At 43.3% G+C, this 14681-nt stretch overlaps 1 protein-coding gene across 2 annotated transcripts in view; it reads left to right on the top strand.

Annotated features, from left to right (window-relative positions):
- The window catches only part of TXLNG (taxilin gamma), a 60615-nt gene that overhangs the window by 37944 nt on the left and 7990 nt on the right, over positions 1-14681 (top strand). For both annotated transcript variants that reach the window (XM_062183882.1, XM_062183881.1), the window contains exons 4-7: positions 1092-1262; positions 3776-3970; positions 8700-8819; positions 11454-11528. In XM_062183882.1, coding sequence (XP_062039866.1) covers positions 1092-1262; positions 3776-3970; positions 8700-8819; positions 11454-11528 — 561 coding nt within the window. The remainder of the gene's footprint in view (positions 1-1091; positions 1263-3775; positions 3971-8699; positions 8820-11453; positions 11529-14681) is intronic.

Genomic DNA, 14681 nt, shown 5'->3' with positions numbered 1-14681 from the left:
AGATTTATTTTTATTTATTTGAAGGTCAGAGTTACAAAGAGAGGTAGAGACGGAGAGGGAGAGGTCTTCCAGCTGCTGGTTTACTCCCCAGATGGCTGCAATGACCAGGGCAGGGCCAGACGAAAGCCAGGAGCTAGGAGTTTCTTCCAGGTCTCCCATGTGGGTGCATAGGCCATAGTACTTGGGCCATCTTCTACTGCTTTCCCAGGCATATTGCAGGGAGCTAGATCAGAAGAGGAGCAGCCAAGAGTTGAACTGGTACACATATGGAATGCTGGGGCTTTAACCTGCTGTACCACAGTGCTGGCCCTTCAGCATGTTTTTTTAACAGGAAGGAAATGTCTGGATAGACAATCACCCAGCAAACAGCAATTTAGGACATTCCTGGCTTTACAGCTTAGTTGGTCCTGGTCTTCAACATTGGAATAGGTTTCAGTTGGGACAGGAATTAGTTCATTTATTCCAAGGATAAAACACAGAACACGTGGACAGCATTGCCAGTAGGCCTCAGGAAACTTCTGGGGCAAGAGTTATCCAGTTGAAGGGTATCTTCTGTTCAACAAAACAGAACTGTGGCTGGGAACTGGGGACCCCGCACTACCTGTGAGTCATTGAGTTGAAACCAGGAAGAAGAGCTGAGATCAGTGCCTGCAGTCAGACAAGGTGGCAAAACTAAGCACCCCAACTTACGATGGAAGTCAAGAATGCCAATGGCTAAGGCTGCTAGGTTCAAATCCATACTTCAGTGTATACCAGTTAGGGAATCTTGGGTGGTTTGTTAATGTCTCTGGGGTGATAAATTTCTTCTGTAAAACTTGAATAATAAAGAGTTGTTATTAAAAGAATATGTAAAAGGCAAGAAAACGAGATTTTTTCCTCCATTACCCTAAGTTTGCTTATTTTCTTGTCATGTTGGAAAACACAGGAGAGAGTTGGTGGTGCACTATGGCATGAAATAATTTAAATGAACTATTAGACTATCGTTTTTGGCTTTTTAAAAATGTGCTCCATAGCTCTTATTGTAATTCTTCCAGCCATAACTCTAAGGTTTTTCTTGTACTTCCTAAATGAAAAGTGCTTGTCAATTTTAGCTGGAAGAAAGCAGGAATGTTCAGAAGCAAATGAAGATTCTGCAGAAGAAGCAAGCCCAGATTGTGAAAGAAAAAGTTCACTTGCAAAGTGAACACAGCAAGGCTATCTTGGCAAGAAGCAAGCTAGAATCTCTTTGCAGGGAACTTCAGCGTCACAATAAAACGTTAAAGGTTAGTTGGTTCATTTATCTTTTTCAGGAGATACTTAGCTGGTTTATAATTACCTTGAATATACTTGAAATAAATCCTTGCCTCTATTTGGAGACAGAGTTACTACCTGCTTTCTGTTTTACTTGGGCTGATGCCACATGTAAGGTCATTATAAATGTAAGACCAGCTCTTCTTTTTTTTAAAAAAAAGATTTATTTGAGAGGCAGAGTTACAGAGAGATAGAGGTCTTCCATCCACTGATTCACTCCCCAAACAGCTGCAGTGTGGTTGGAGCAGGGCCAATCTGCTATGCCACAGTGCAGGCCCCAAGACCAACTCTATCTTTTCTTTCTTTCTTTTTTTTCCTTAAACAGACATCTTGTGCTATGATTTTTTTTTTACCTTTTTAAAGATTTATTTATTTATTTGAAAGGCAGAGTTACAGAGAGCCAGAGCCAGAGGCAGAGAGAGAGATTGATTGCTGGTCCACTCCACAGATGGCCACACTGGCCCTAAGACCAACTCTTTCTATGTAAAGTTTGCCTTTTTATTCAAAGTAAAGCTCTATGGTTACCTCAGACTTGGTCACACGGAATCTAGATGTTTATGCCCAAGGTTCTGCTCTTAGAACTAGGGCTTAGGAGGCTCCAGGTTGCCAGTTTTCTACGAGCACTGATATAGCTGATCATGACATATGAAAAGTCGCTCAGAAATGAGAAGCTAGTAATAGACTGAATCAGAGTGAGTCTTAGAAGGAACTACTCCTGCTGAATCTTATGTGGATATCATAGCTGCCATTGCCCATGTACCCTGGCCAACCTCCAGCTGTTGGGTTCCTAGGTATTTTTATTCATTCACTTATTTATTTGAAAGTCAGAGTTACACACAGAAGGAGAGGCAGAGAGAGGTCTTCCATCCGCTAGTTCATTCCCCAGTTGGCCACAACAGCCGGAGCTATACTGATCCGAAGCCAGGAGCCAGGAGCTTCTTCTGCTTTCCCGGGCCATAGCAGAGAGCTGGATCAGAAGTGGAGCAGCCGGGACTCCAATTGGCATCCATATGGGATGCCAGCGCTGCAGGCGGCAGCTTTACCCGCTTCGCCACAGTGCTGGCCCCTTTCATTTATTTTTAATTTTAAATTTATCGAGGCCGGCACTGTGGTGCAGTGGGTTAAAGCCCTGGCCTGGGGTGCCAGCATCCCATATGGGCGCCGGTTCTAGTTCCGGCTGCTCCTCTTCCGATCCAGCTCTCTGCTATGGCCTGGGAAAGCAGTGGAGGATGGCCCAGGTCCTTGGGCTCCTGCACCCATGTGGGAGACCTGAAAGAGGTTCCTGGCTATTGGCTCCAGATCGGTGTAGCTCCAGCCGTTGACACCATTTGGGGAGTGAACTATCGGATGGAAGACCGTTCTCTGTCTGTAACTCCACCTGTCAAATAAATAAATAAAATCTTTAAAAAATTTTTTGAAATTTTATTTATTTATTTGAAAGAGATGTTCCATCTACTGGTTAATACTCCTGCACCTCTAAGTACTTGCAGTAGCCAGGGCTGGGCCAGGCCAGAGCCAGGAGCCCAAAATTTCATCCAGGTCTCTCATGTGGGTGGCAGGGATCCAGGTACTTGAAGCATCATTCACTGCCTCTCAGGGTGCACATTAGCAGAAAGCAGTATCGAAAATGGAGATGGGACTGGAACCAGGCATCCCTGTAAGAGATGCAGAAGTCCCAAGCTTTGACTTAACAACTCCAGCATATGCCTACCCTGCTAGGTACTTTGAAAATAGCATTTGTACCTTGGATTATTTGAAAGGAAAGCAGAGCAGGTACGCAAAAATAAATTGGTATGAACAGAGGAGAAGGGAGAAAGAGCAGAGCCACAGGTAGGAATGTGCCTCTTCTAGTGGGGTGGACCTGCCCATGTGTGTAGTTGAAGTTGACTTGGAGCAGGATCTCCAATCAAATGCCAACCTCCACCCCAACAAACCTTCAAGGCCGTGGAATCTTTACCTCACACTGGAGCTGTTAATTTCTTTGTTCTTGAACCCTAGGATTTAGATCTTAAAGTTGGTGGCATTTTTTTTCCCAGAACAAATCAGTGTTTTAATCAAGTGGTAACTGTTCAGTCATGTAAAGGGCTTTTGACACTTGTATCCTAGCAAGAGTTGAAAGTAAGTTTTCTACAATGAAGATTCCATTTGTTCCTTCCTCTAGAGCATGCAAAGTGTAATTCAGGTATCAAGCTAGCAAGGAGGGGACTGGCTGACTGGAGAAGCCCCTTCCTTGTATTTCAGTACAGTGAATTTTCGACAGTCCTACAATGCTTTTTAGCAGGAAAGTTTATATCTCTCCAATATTCTACTTAGGCAAAGGTTCTTTGCTGTAAATGAGAACCTTCCAGTCATAACTTAGGGGGAGAAACTGAAGTTCAAAAGCAGCACGTGGGCCTATAGGAAATGAATACAAATTGCAGCAGCTTCTTTCGTGAACATTTTCTCTATGGGCCTATATGATTAACAAATTATTTTGGATAATAAGGAAGAAAATGTGCAGCAGGCACGAGAGGAAGAGGAACGGCGTAAAGAAGCAACTGCGCATTTCCAGATGACTTTAAATGAAATCCAAGCCCAGCTGGAACAACATGACATACACAACGCCAAACTCCGACAGGAGAACATTGAACTGGGAGAGAAGCTGAAGAAGCTCATTGAACAGTATGCACTGAGGGAAGAGGTAACAGTGTTTGGTTTGCATTAGCAGAAACGTCACCATTCACTATTAAAGCAAAACTTCTGTCACAGGATGTTTAAAATGGGAGTAGAGAATGCCCAGCTTGTGGGCTGTATAAGGCCTGTGAAGTAATTTGGTCTGGCCATGCCAGGGCAACTACAGGCAGGACTTGAAATTCAATAAATCTATTGCAGGCTCATTTTTAATGTGATAATTTTGTTTGGGCTATACATACTCAAGTGGCCCTTGGCAGAAAAAAAAACCACCTGTTTTATAACTTTTGTATTGGCATACTAGAGATCACTAGTTGATTATGAACGAATCAAGCATCACAATCAGAAGCATTAATTGGGGTCCTCACGTGAAGGGCCAGGAATTGCTGGATTTGGAGAGGTAAGATAATTTTTAGGAGTCATGTTAAATACTACTTACCTTCCATGGGAAAGATTGCACTTTTAGCGTACAGGTTATTTTTCCTTACCCAGACTAATGAATAAATGTTTGCCCCCGGAATATCCCGTATCAGACATCTGTGGTAATCACACCTGTGTTTCAGATTTAGTTTTTTTAAAATGGGCATTTTATACTATTTAAGAGGAAAAAAGAACCCGCTTCTCACACATCACACGTAACAGCATTGAAGTAAGAAGTATACCGAAGGGATCCATGGCTGTTGATCTTGCCCATTGCCCTCCATTAAGACTTCTACACATTTTTTTTAAAAGATTTATTTATTTATTTGAAAGTCAGACTTAAACAGAGAAAGAAGGAAAGGTGTGGGGGAGGGAGAGGGGTCTTCCATCTGCTGGTTCACTCCCTAGTTGGCTACAATGGTCAGAGCTGTGCTGGTCCAAAGCCAGGAGCCAGGAGCTTCTGGGTCTCCCATGTGGGTGCAGGGGACCAAGGACTTGGGCCACCTTCTACTTCTTTCCCAGGCCATATAGCAGAGAGCTGGATCGGAACTGGAGCAGCTGGGACTTGAACCGGTGCTCACCTGGGATTTTACCACCACATACACCCTGCACATTATTTTACAAGCTAATCTGGAAAATCTGAGCTGATGTCCAAATAAAAAGCAAATGGGGTGGGGGGCGGCGCTGTGGTGTAGCGGGTAAAGCCTGCGCCTGCAGTGCTAGCATCCCTTATGGGACTGGTACGAGTCCGGGCAGCTCCACTTCTGATGCAGCTCTCTGCTATGGGCTGCGAAAGCAATGGAAGATGGCCCAAGTCCTTGGGCCCCTGCACCCACGTGGGAGACCTGGAAGAAGCTCCTGGCTTTGAATCTGCACAGCTCCAGTGGTTGCGGCCAACTGGGGAGTGAACCAGCGGATGGAGGACCTCTCTCTCTCTCTCTTTCTCTGCCTCTCTTTATCTGTGTATCTCTGACTTTCAAATAAAATAATAAATCTTTTTTTTTTTTTTTTGACAGAGTGGACAGTGAGAGAGAGACAGAGAGAAAGGTCTTCCTTTACCGTTGGTTCACCCTCCAATGGCCACTGCTGCCGGCGCACCGCGCTGATCCGAAGCCAGGAGCCTAGTACTTCTCCTGGTCTCCCATGCGGGTGCAGGGCCCAAGGACTTGGGCCATCCTCCACTGCGCTCCCGGGCCATAGCAGAGAGCTGGCCTGGAAGAGGGGCAACCAGGACAGAATCCAGCACCCCAACCAGGACTAGAACCCAGTGTGCCGGCGCCACAGGCGGAGGATTAGCCTATTGAGCCGTGTCACCAGCCCAAATAAAATAATAAATCTTTAAAAAAAATAAAAGCAAATAGATCCTAGCCTGTTTTTTTACAGTTCTTCACTTCTAGAGGTCAGATGGGCAGGGTTAGAAACATTAGGCATTTAAAAATGTTGCAACTCCTGCCTTTAAGGTTAGTAAAATATTGTATCCTTTACATACAGAGATTAAAATAGCTGATTAAAATTTAAACGATGACACTTCTGTGTGTTACTTTATCTAGTTTTCAATTCATTTTTTTAGCTTACTATGGAAAAGTGCACACTTAAAAAAGAGACTGTATTACCTGGCTTCAGCAGGTGAAACCACAGCTTTATCTCTATTCCCCTGGATTATTGTGACATGAAGCCAAGGAATCATATTACTTCGTTGATGGATATTTGGATGTGTGGCTCAAAAAGATAGGGATTCTGTTTAGCATGACCACAGTACCATTTTCATACCTAAAACATTAATGGTTATTTAATAGTAAATATCTATGTGTTTGCATATATTCTAGAGATTGTTGAGTTGTTGATTTCTAGTTTCATTCCATTGTGGTCAGAGGTGATTCATGTATGATTTTTATTATTTTGTGAATTTTCTGAAATTTGCTTTTATGGCCTACTCTACGGTCTATTCTAGAGAAAGTTCCATATACAAACACATGGAAACTGAACAACGTGATGGTGAATGAACAGTGGGTCATAGAAGAAATAAAAAGAAATAAAAATATTGAATAGGAACAGGTTTTTTTCATACTGTTTGTTGAACTCTTAGTATAGAGCTGATCTTCTGTGTATAAAGTTAATTGAAAATATATTTTAGTAAGAAATAAGAATGGGAATAGGAAAGGGAAGAGGAAAAAGGATGGGAGGGTGGGTACAGTGGGAAGAATCACTGTGTTCCCAAGTTGTATTTATGAAATGCATGAAGTTTGTATAACTTAAATAAAAGGTTTCTGGAGAAACACACACACATATACACACACACCCAAAGAAAAAATAATATCTAACCATTGTTTACATTTTCGTGATTGTCTCCCTGTGTTAAAAAATTACTTGAATGAAGATCCAAATAAAAGCCATCTATTTTACTGGTTTGTCTCAAGTCTCTAAAAATAATAAGGTTTTCCTTTCATTTTTTTAAAAGATTTATTTTATTTATTTGAAAGAGTTACAGTGAGAGGTAGAGACAGAGAGAAAGGTCTTCCTTCCGTGGGATCACTCCCCAAATGCCTGCAACGGCTGGAGCTACGCTGATCCAAAGCCAGGAGCCAGGTGCTTCTTCCAGGTCTTGCACGTGGATGCAGGGGCCCAAGGACTTGGGCCATTTTCCACTGCTTTCGTAGGCTATAGGAGAGAGCTGGATTGGGGGAGAGGCAGCTGGGACTAGAGCTGGCACCCATATGGGATACCAGTGCTACAGGTGGAGGATTAACCCAATGGGCCACAGAGCTGGCCCGTCCTCTCATTTTTTATTCTTGCAATATATTTTTAAAGAAATTTCTTTCTTCTAGAGCTTTAGAATTTATTCAATCTTAAAATGATTTAGTTTTGTTTAATTGCTTTATCATAGATATAGCAGATTTGAAAATTGTATGTTCAAATCATATTGTGAGTCTTACTTTCTATACAAGAGTACATAAAAAAATTCATGGAAGATAGAATTAAAGTATGTCAATTTTGGTGCAAAGAAATTTGAAATCGAGGGCTGGCATTGTGGCACAGCGGGGTAAACCACCACCTGTGATGCTGGCATCCCGTATGGACACCATTTTGAATCCTGGCTGCTCCACTTCCAGTCAAACTCCCTATTAATGCACTTGGGAAAGCAGCAGAGGATGGCCTAAGTGCTTGGGTTCCTGCCATCCACGTGGGAGACCTAGGTGGAACTCAAAGCTCCTCATTTCTGCCTGGCTCAGCCCTGTGCATTGCATCCATATGGGGGAGTGAACTAGAAATGGAAGATTTCTCTCTCCCTCTCTCTGTTAACTCTGCTTTTCAAATAAATAAGTAAATCCTTTCTAAAAAATTTTTGAAGTCCATGCATATAAGAATCTTCAAAAAGTTCATGAAAATGCATATTATGAAAAATTATGGATTTCAAAATTTTTTGCACTAAAATAAGCTCATCTGCTTATTTTGTTTTCTACAAACTTTTGGAAGTACCGTTGCAGAATATTCTTTCTTTGGTCAGGATATACTTAATGATCATATTATTTTCAAGTGAACACAAGTCATTTTCTGTGTTCTCTCCATACTTAGACTACCTTCTTACCAACCAGCATTTTCTCCCTCTCACACGGGGTTTTATATCTAGAACAGTTCTACTTCTACAGCTGGAAAATAATGTTCTGATGAATTTATTGAGCATAAATTACCAATTAGTAGTTTTGTTTGGAAATAATCAGACTTTTACTAAATGCTTAGTATGTACCATGCACCAAGTGCTTTATTTTTGTAGTTTAACCACTGAATTTATATTACAGCCCTGCAAGGTAGGTGTGGTCATCCTCTGGTACAGGTGAGGGCACTGACATTTGGCTCAGGGAGGAATTGGCTCAGGACCATTCACTGGCCAAGGTTTGACCCTGGCCATTCCAGCTATCTCATACTATTGCCAGCTGAGAAATTTGGGGCAGTTTAATGGAGAGAATAAAGATGGAATTACATGTGTGTTTTATGAGTTTAATAGTTGGCCTCCTTATCCATCTTTGTCTGGATGCAGTTTGAGCATTGTTTTCAGTGTAGGATAGAAACAAGAAGCACAAAGATGGTGATGGGGACAGCCCACCTCTGACAGGGCAGTGCTCCTGCAGATGTATGGCAGTTTGCCAGGTGTTGGGGATTAGCCACTCATGCAAGCACAGGGACAGAAAAACCCAGTTTTCTTGGTCCTAGTTGTAGTAGTAGAAAAACTGGGTAAGCAGGGTGTCATGGCTGGTGCTATTTCTTCCCCATTGTGTTTGTTTCTTCACTAAGTGATAGAAGGAATTTTGCTTTTCCCATAGCATATTGATAAAGTGTTCAAACACAAGGAATTGCAACAACAGCTAGTGGATGCCAAACTGCAGCAAACGACACAGCTGATAAAAGAAGCTGATGAAAAGCATCAGAGAGAGAGAGAGTTTGTAAGTTCTATTTCCTTTTTTAAAAATTATTACCAAAATTGTAACCAAAGCCTTTTAAAACATGTAAACTTATTCTACATTTAATACAGCACTTGTGGCTCACTAGTTGGTTTTGTGGGGGTGGGTAGTGCTGATGCTGGTGTTAGAAAGCACTTGTCTGTTTATTTAACTCTTTATACAGAAATCTGGAAAGATTAGAGCAAATTCACAGAAACTCATGCACTTGTTTGATTGAACTGTGCTTTTAATACTTATTTCTCTTCTTGGGTAATGGCTGTCAGGTTCAAGAACTGTGTAAGAGCTGGCGCCGCGGCTCACTAGGCTAATCCTCTGCCTGCGGCGCTGGCACACCGGGTTCTAGTCCCAGTCGGGGCGCTGGATTCTGTCCCGGTTGCCCCTCTTCCAGGCCAGCTTTCTGCTGTGGCCAGGGAGTGCAGTGGAGGATAGCCCAAGTGCTTGGGCCCTGCACCCGCATGGGAGACCAGGAGAAGCACCTGGCTCCTGGCTTTGGATCAGTGCGATGCGCCGGCCGCAGCGGCCATTGGAGGGTGAACCCACGGCAAAAGGAAGACCTTTCTCTCTGTCTCTCTCTCACACTGTCCACTCTGCCTGTCAAAAAAAAAAAAAAAAAATGAAAAAGAAAAAGAAAAAAATAAAGAACTGTGTAAGGATTTAACACATCAACTTTAGCAATCCAATTTAACATTAAGCTTACCAAACAGAGGTCTCCTATATGCAGTTACATTTTGTTTTATCTTTATTTATTTGAAAGTTAGAGTTAACCAGAGAGAGAGAAAGAGAAGCAGAGAGAGAGAGAGACAGGTCTTCCATCCGCTGATTCAATCCCCAGTTGGCTGCAACAGCCGAAGCTGTGCTGATCCAAAGCCAGGAGTGTCTTCCAGATCTCCCATGCAAATTCAGGAGCCCAAAGACTTGGACCATCTTCCATTGCTTTCTCAGGCCATACCAGAGAGCTGGATCTGAAGTGGAGCAGCTGGGATGTGAACTGGTGCCCATATGGGATGCCGGCACTGCAGGTGGCAGCTTTACCTGCTACACCACAGCGCCAGCCCCTACATTTTTTAAACAAGTGACTTGGAACTAACCACCAAGCCTTGTTCCCTGAGTATGCTCAGGTTGTATTGCCTGTCAGTAACTGAATACAGTAAAATCCCATTGGGTATGTTTATTGAACATATGCAAATCCAACTATATGTTCTTAGCCAAAGAATAAAAGTGAGAATGGTTATAATTGGACTGCTCCATTCACTATTCCCTCAAGTAGCCCAATCCCAATTCCTGAGTGGTCCTGGTGCTGAGAGCTTGACTCACTGGCGAAGAGGGCTAGACACAGTTTTCATATAGCCGGGCACTGGTGTCCAGTGTTTATCTGAGAGAATGCTTCTCATTTCAAAAGTTGCCTGTATATATGTTTCTCGTTGGCTCAACAGGACTTAGCAAGGCTTTTTTGGACTATGTGTGACAGTTTACTTCAGGGACTGAATTTCATAACTGCCTACTATGCAACTTCACCATGTAATTTTCTTGAAATGCTGAGTGTATAAATTAAAAGCTCCTACCCCATCTCCCCTGGCTTTTTTTTTTTTTTAAAAGATTTATTTATTATTTAAGAGGCAAAGTTACACAGAGTGGTCTTCCATCCGCTGGTTCACTCCCCAAGTGGCCACAACGTTTGAGCTGGGCCGACCTGAAGCCGAGAGCCAGGAGCTTCTTCCAGGTCTCCCATGCAGGTGCAGGGGCCCAAGCACTTGGGCCATTTTCCACTGCCTTCCCAGGCCATCAGCAGGGAGCTGGATGGGAAGTGGAGCAGCCGGAACTCAAACCAGCACCCATATGGGATGCTGGCGCCACAGGCAGATGCTTAACCCACTATGACGTAGTACCACTCCCCCACTTTAAATATTTTTATTTTGTTTACTTGAAAGGCAGAGTTAGAGAAGGGGAGAGAGACAGATCTTCCAACCACTGGATCTGCTGGTTCACACCCCAAATGGTTGCAGTATCTAAGGCTGGGCCAGGCTGAAACCAGGAGCCTGGAGCTTTGTCTGGGTTTCCTATATGGGTGCAGGGGGCCAAAACTCGGGCCGCCTTCTACTGGTTTCCCAGGCCCATTAGCAGGAAACTGTATCGGAAGTGGAGCAGCCAGGATTCTAAGTGGCACCAGTGCACTGTACCACAATACCCCTCCCCCCCCCCCCGCCCCGTGTTTTAAAATACACTCTCAAATCAGGTTTTCGATACACTCCATTATCTTCCTTTTTGGGGAATAGAGAGTCTTCCAACTGGATAATGTCAAGATTCTGAGCCATGTTAATCTGCTGATACTAGACATCTATTTTCATTTAATTTAACCTTGAGTTTTGTAAATCCTTTTAGGCCTCCAGGGTGCTTTTTCAGCTTAAGCAGTAATAGATTATTCCTATATTCCTAAGTATTAACTAGTACAGTAGTTCGAAGAAATAGGTAAATGGCAATCAATGGAATGGAATCTTCCATCTGTAGACCTGTGGTTCTTGCTGAAGTAGAAGGATGAAGCCTAACTATAGTCACTGGACATTGTAGTCATGTTTGTAACTACTATTAGTTTTTTGCCAGAATGTTTCTGTTTTCTAGTTATTAAAAGAAGCTACAGAGTCAAGGCACAAATATGAACAAATGAAACAGCAAGAAGTACAACTGAAACAGCAGGTAACTTCACAGCAGGGGGGAGAGTTTATAAGAAAAATCTGTGGTTTATTTGATACATACACTTTGGATCTCCTCTAAGATGGGTTTTTGTGTTCCCAAGCAGAGCTGATGAAAAACAAGGAAAAGGTCAGTAGCACTCTTGGATGGTTGGTCACCCTGTCTTCAGTGCCCTCTTCCAAGATCTCAGATACTTCCTGCTTTTCTCAGTCTGCTCCTACACATTCACCTGGTTTCCCAATAAAGGAAAACTGGAAACATCTAGACTTTAGTTGTTTTGTATCAAACTGAACTATATGAAATTGCTGAAGAAGTTAAGGCAGACTTTTTTGAAATACAAAATAACATTTTTTCATAGAGTTTAATCTGGTATCTGTTTGCTGTAGAATTGTATTCTTTGAGCACATAACCTGTTTTTGAAACTGCATGTGACCACAAAGTTCTCCCAGGTAGAGTTTTTTTTGTTGTTGTTGTTGGGTCCTACCCTCCTTTTCAATCCAGACCCCATTGGTGTTCAGTTACAATCGATATGGTTGCCTCATCAGGAATGAGAATAGCAGGTGCTGTCTCCTTACTCAAAGAAAAAGTATAGGAAACATTTTCCATGTCTTTCTTGAGAGGTGAAATTGGGTGTTCATACCCATTATCATCCTTTTCCAGTTAACTAGATTACATTGTTATTTTAGAAGTTTATTATATAAGTTTCTTTTATTTGTAAAGGTACTAAATTAGTTCTAGAGTATACCAGTACATTAAGACTGGGATGAATATTCATTGGTACCGCATCTGTCCTCTGTTCTCTTTAGGAATGGTTCACGAGGTAGTGCTATTAACTGCCTATAAAGCTAGCCTAATGGCGAAAAAGAGGCATGAGATACCAGAAATCCTTGATACAATGGGAGATCTGAACCCCTTTTCAGCACTATATAATCAGTTGTCCATAGATGGCTTCAGAACATATTTTTGGATGGGGGACTCACTTCTGATGCTGCAGAATTCACCAAAGGGCCTTCTGCCAAAGCCAGAGGCCACCTCCGATTCTCTTGTGCTGTCACCAGTGTGGCTTCTGCTTATCATTTGTTCCACCCTAATCCCCTTACCATATCTGGTCATTTAGTGTTTTTTTTTTTTTTTTTTTTTTGCGTCACCTGTTCTTTTTCTGCTACCTAAATGTGGCTGTCCTTCCCAAGAGTCTGTCTCATTCTGCGCTCTTACCATCTCACTTCCCAGCATTTGCCGTTGACTGCTGTGTCTTGGCCCACTGTTTTGAATCTACCCTCCTAGCTCCAGGTGTAATGGTACTTACCTGCTTATTATCTGTCTGCTCTGGGCCAGCCTGGGACTCTCAGATTTTACCTGGATGGTCCATCTTCTGTAAAAACAGGCCGTGCTGAAATGGTCATGTTTCTAATCTTCATGTGCTAGAAGTGCTCTTATGCTCTGAGTGCCACCATTGTCTCTGACCCCAGGCCAGTAGCCTCTGGTACTGTTGGTGTATGCCACTTCTACTGGTAGGGTAGGGGTTCAAAAAGTTCATGGAAAATGTGTTATGAATAAACTATGGGTGGATTTCAAAATTATTTTGCACCAAGATTTTTTTATTTTTTGTTTAGTTTTTTATGGGTTATTGCTGTGGTGCAGTGGGTTAAGCCACCATCTGCAGCACTGGCATCCTATATGGACACCAGTTCAAGTGTTGACTGCTCTACTTCTGATTGAGCTCCCTGCCAGTACACCTGGGAAAGCAGTGAAAGATGACCCAAGTGCGTGGGCCCCTGCCACCCAAGTGACAGACTCAGATGAAGCTCCTGACTCCTGCCTGGCCCAGTCCCAGCTGTTGCAGCCATCTGGGGAGCGAACTAGCAGATGGAAGACCTGTCTGTCTCTTCCTCTCTGTCACTGTAACTTGTAAATAAGTTTATAATTTCAAATAAATATATCTTAGATATATATAATTATTTTAAGATTTATTTATTTATTTGAAAAGCAGAGTGACTGAGGGAGAGAGATTTTCTATTTGCTGATTTGCGGGTTCCTCAAACCAGGAGCTTCATCGGAGTCTCCCACTTGAGTGGCAGGTGCCCAACCACTTGGGTCATTTTTCACTGCTTTCCAGGTGCACTGGCCGGGAGCTGGATTGGAAATGAGCAGTTAGGACTTGAACTGATACCCATATGGGATGCTGGTGCTACAAGCTTAACCTACTGCACCACAAAATAATTTTTAAATGTATTTTCTAAATTTATTTGAGAGGCAGGGCAAGAGAAAGAGCTCCCATCCATTGAATTACTCCCTCAAATGCCAACTTACCTGCTGCCTCCCTGGGTGCTCATTAGCAAGAAGCTGGATTCAGGCATGGAGCCAGGGAGTGGAATCCAAGCAATCATAGGTTATGGCCACCTCAACCACTAGGCCTCATACCTACCTTAAACATTTTTTTTAATTAAAGATTTAGTTTATTTATTTGAAAGAGTTACAAGAGGTAGAGACAGAGAGAGGTCTTCCATCCACTGATTCACTCCCCAGATGGCCACAACAGCTGGAGCTGTGCCAATCTGGAGTCAGGAGCTTCTTTCAACTCTCCCACGCAGGTGCAGGGGCCCAAGCACTTGGGCAATCTTCTGCTTTCCAGGCCATAGCAGAGAGCTGGATCGGAAGAGCAGCAGCTGGGACTAGAACCAGCGCCCATATGGGATGCCAGCGCTTCAGGCCAGGGCTTTAACCCACTGTGCCACAGCGCTGGCCCCAACATTTTGTCTTTTAAGAATTTATTTATCTAAAAGGCAGAGCTAGAAGGAGAGACGCAGAGAGAGAGATCGAGATCGATCATACATTCACTGGTCCACTTCCCAAATGGCCGCAATGGCTAGAGCTGGGCCTGGATGAAGCCAAGAGCCAGGATCTTCATCTAGGTCTCCCACATAGGTGGTGGGGGTCCAAGCGCTTGGGCTATCTTCTGCTGGTTCCCCAGCACATTAGCAGGGAGCTGGATTGGAAGTTGAGCAGCCAGGACCTGAACCTGTGCCCATATGGGATGCTGGCTCTGCAGGTGGCAGCTTTACCTGCTGTGCCACAGTGCCAGCCCCAGAAAGATTTTTCATCCATTCCCCAAGTGCCTACAGTAACCAGGGCTGGGCCAGGTCAATGCCAGGAGCC

The sequence above is a fragment of the Lepus europaeus genome, chromosome X (assembly GCF_033115175.1).
Source record: "Lepus europaeus isolate LE1 chromosome X, mLepTim1.pri, whole genome shotgun sequence".
NCBI classification, from domain to species: domain Eukaryota; kingdom Metazoa; phylum Chordata; class Mammalia; order Lagomorpha; family Leporidae; genus Lepus; species Lepus europaeus.
The sequence above is the reverse complement of the archived record's forward strand: the minus strand, read 5'-3'. Positions and strand labels throughout refer to the sequence as shown.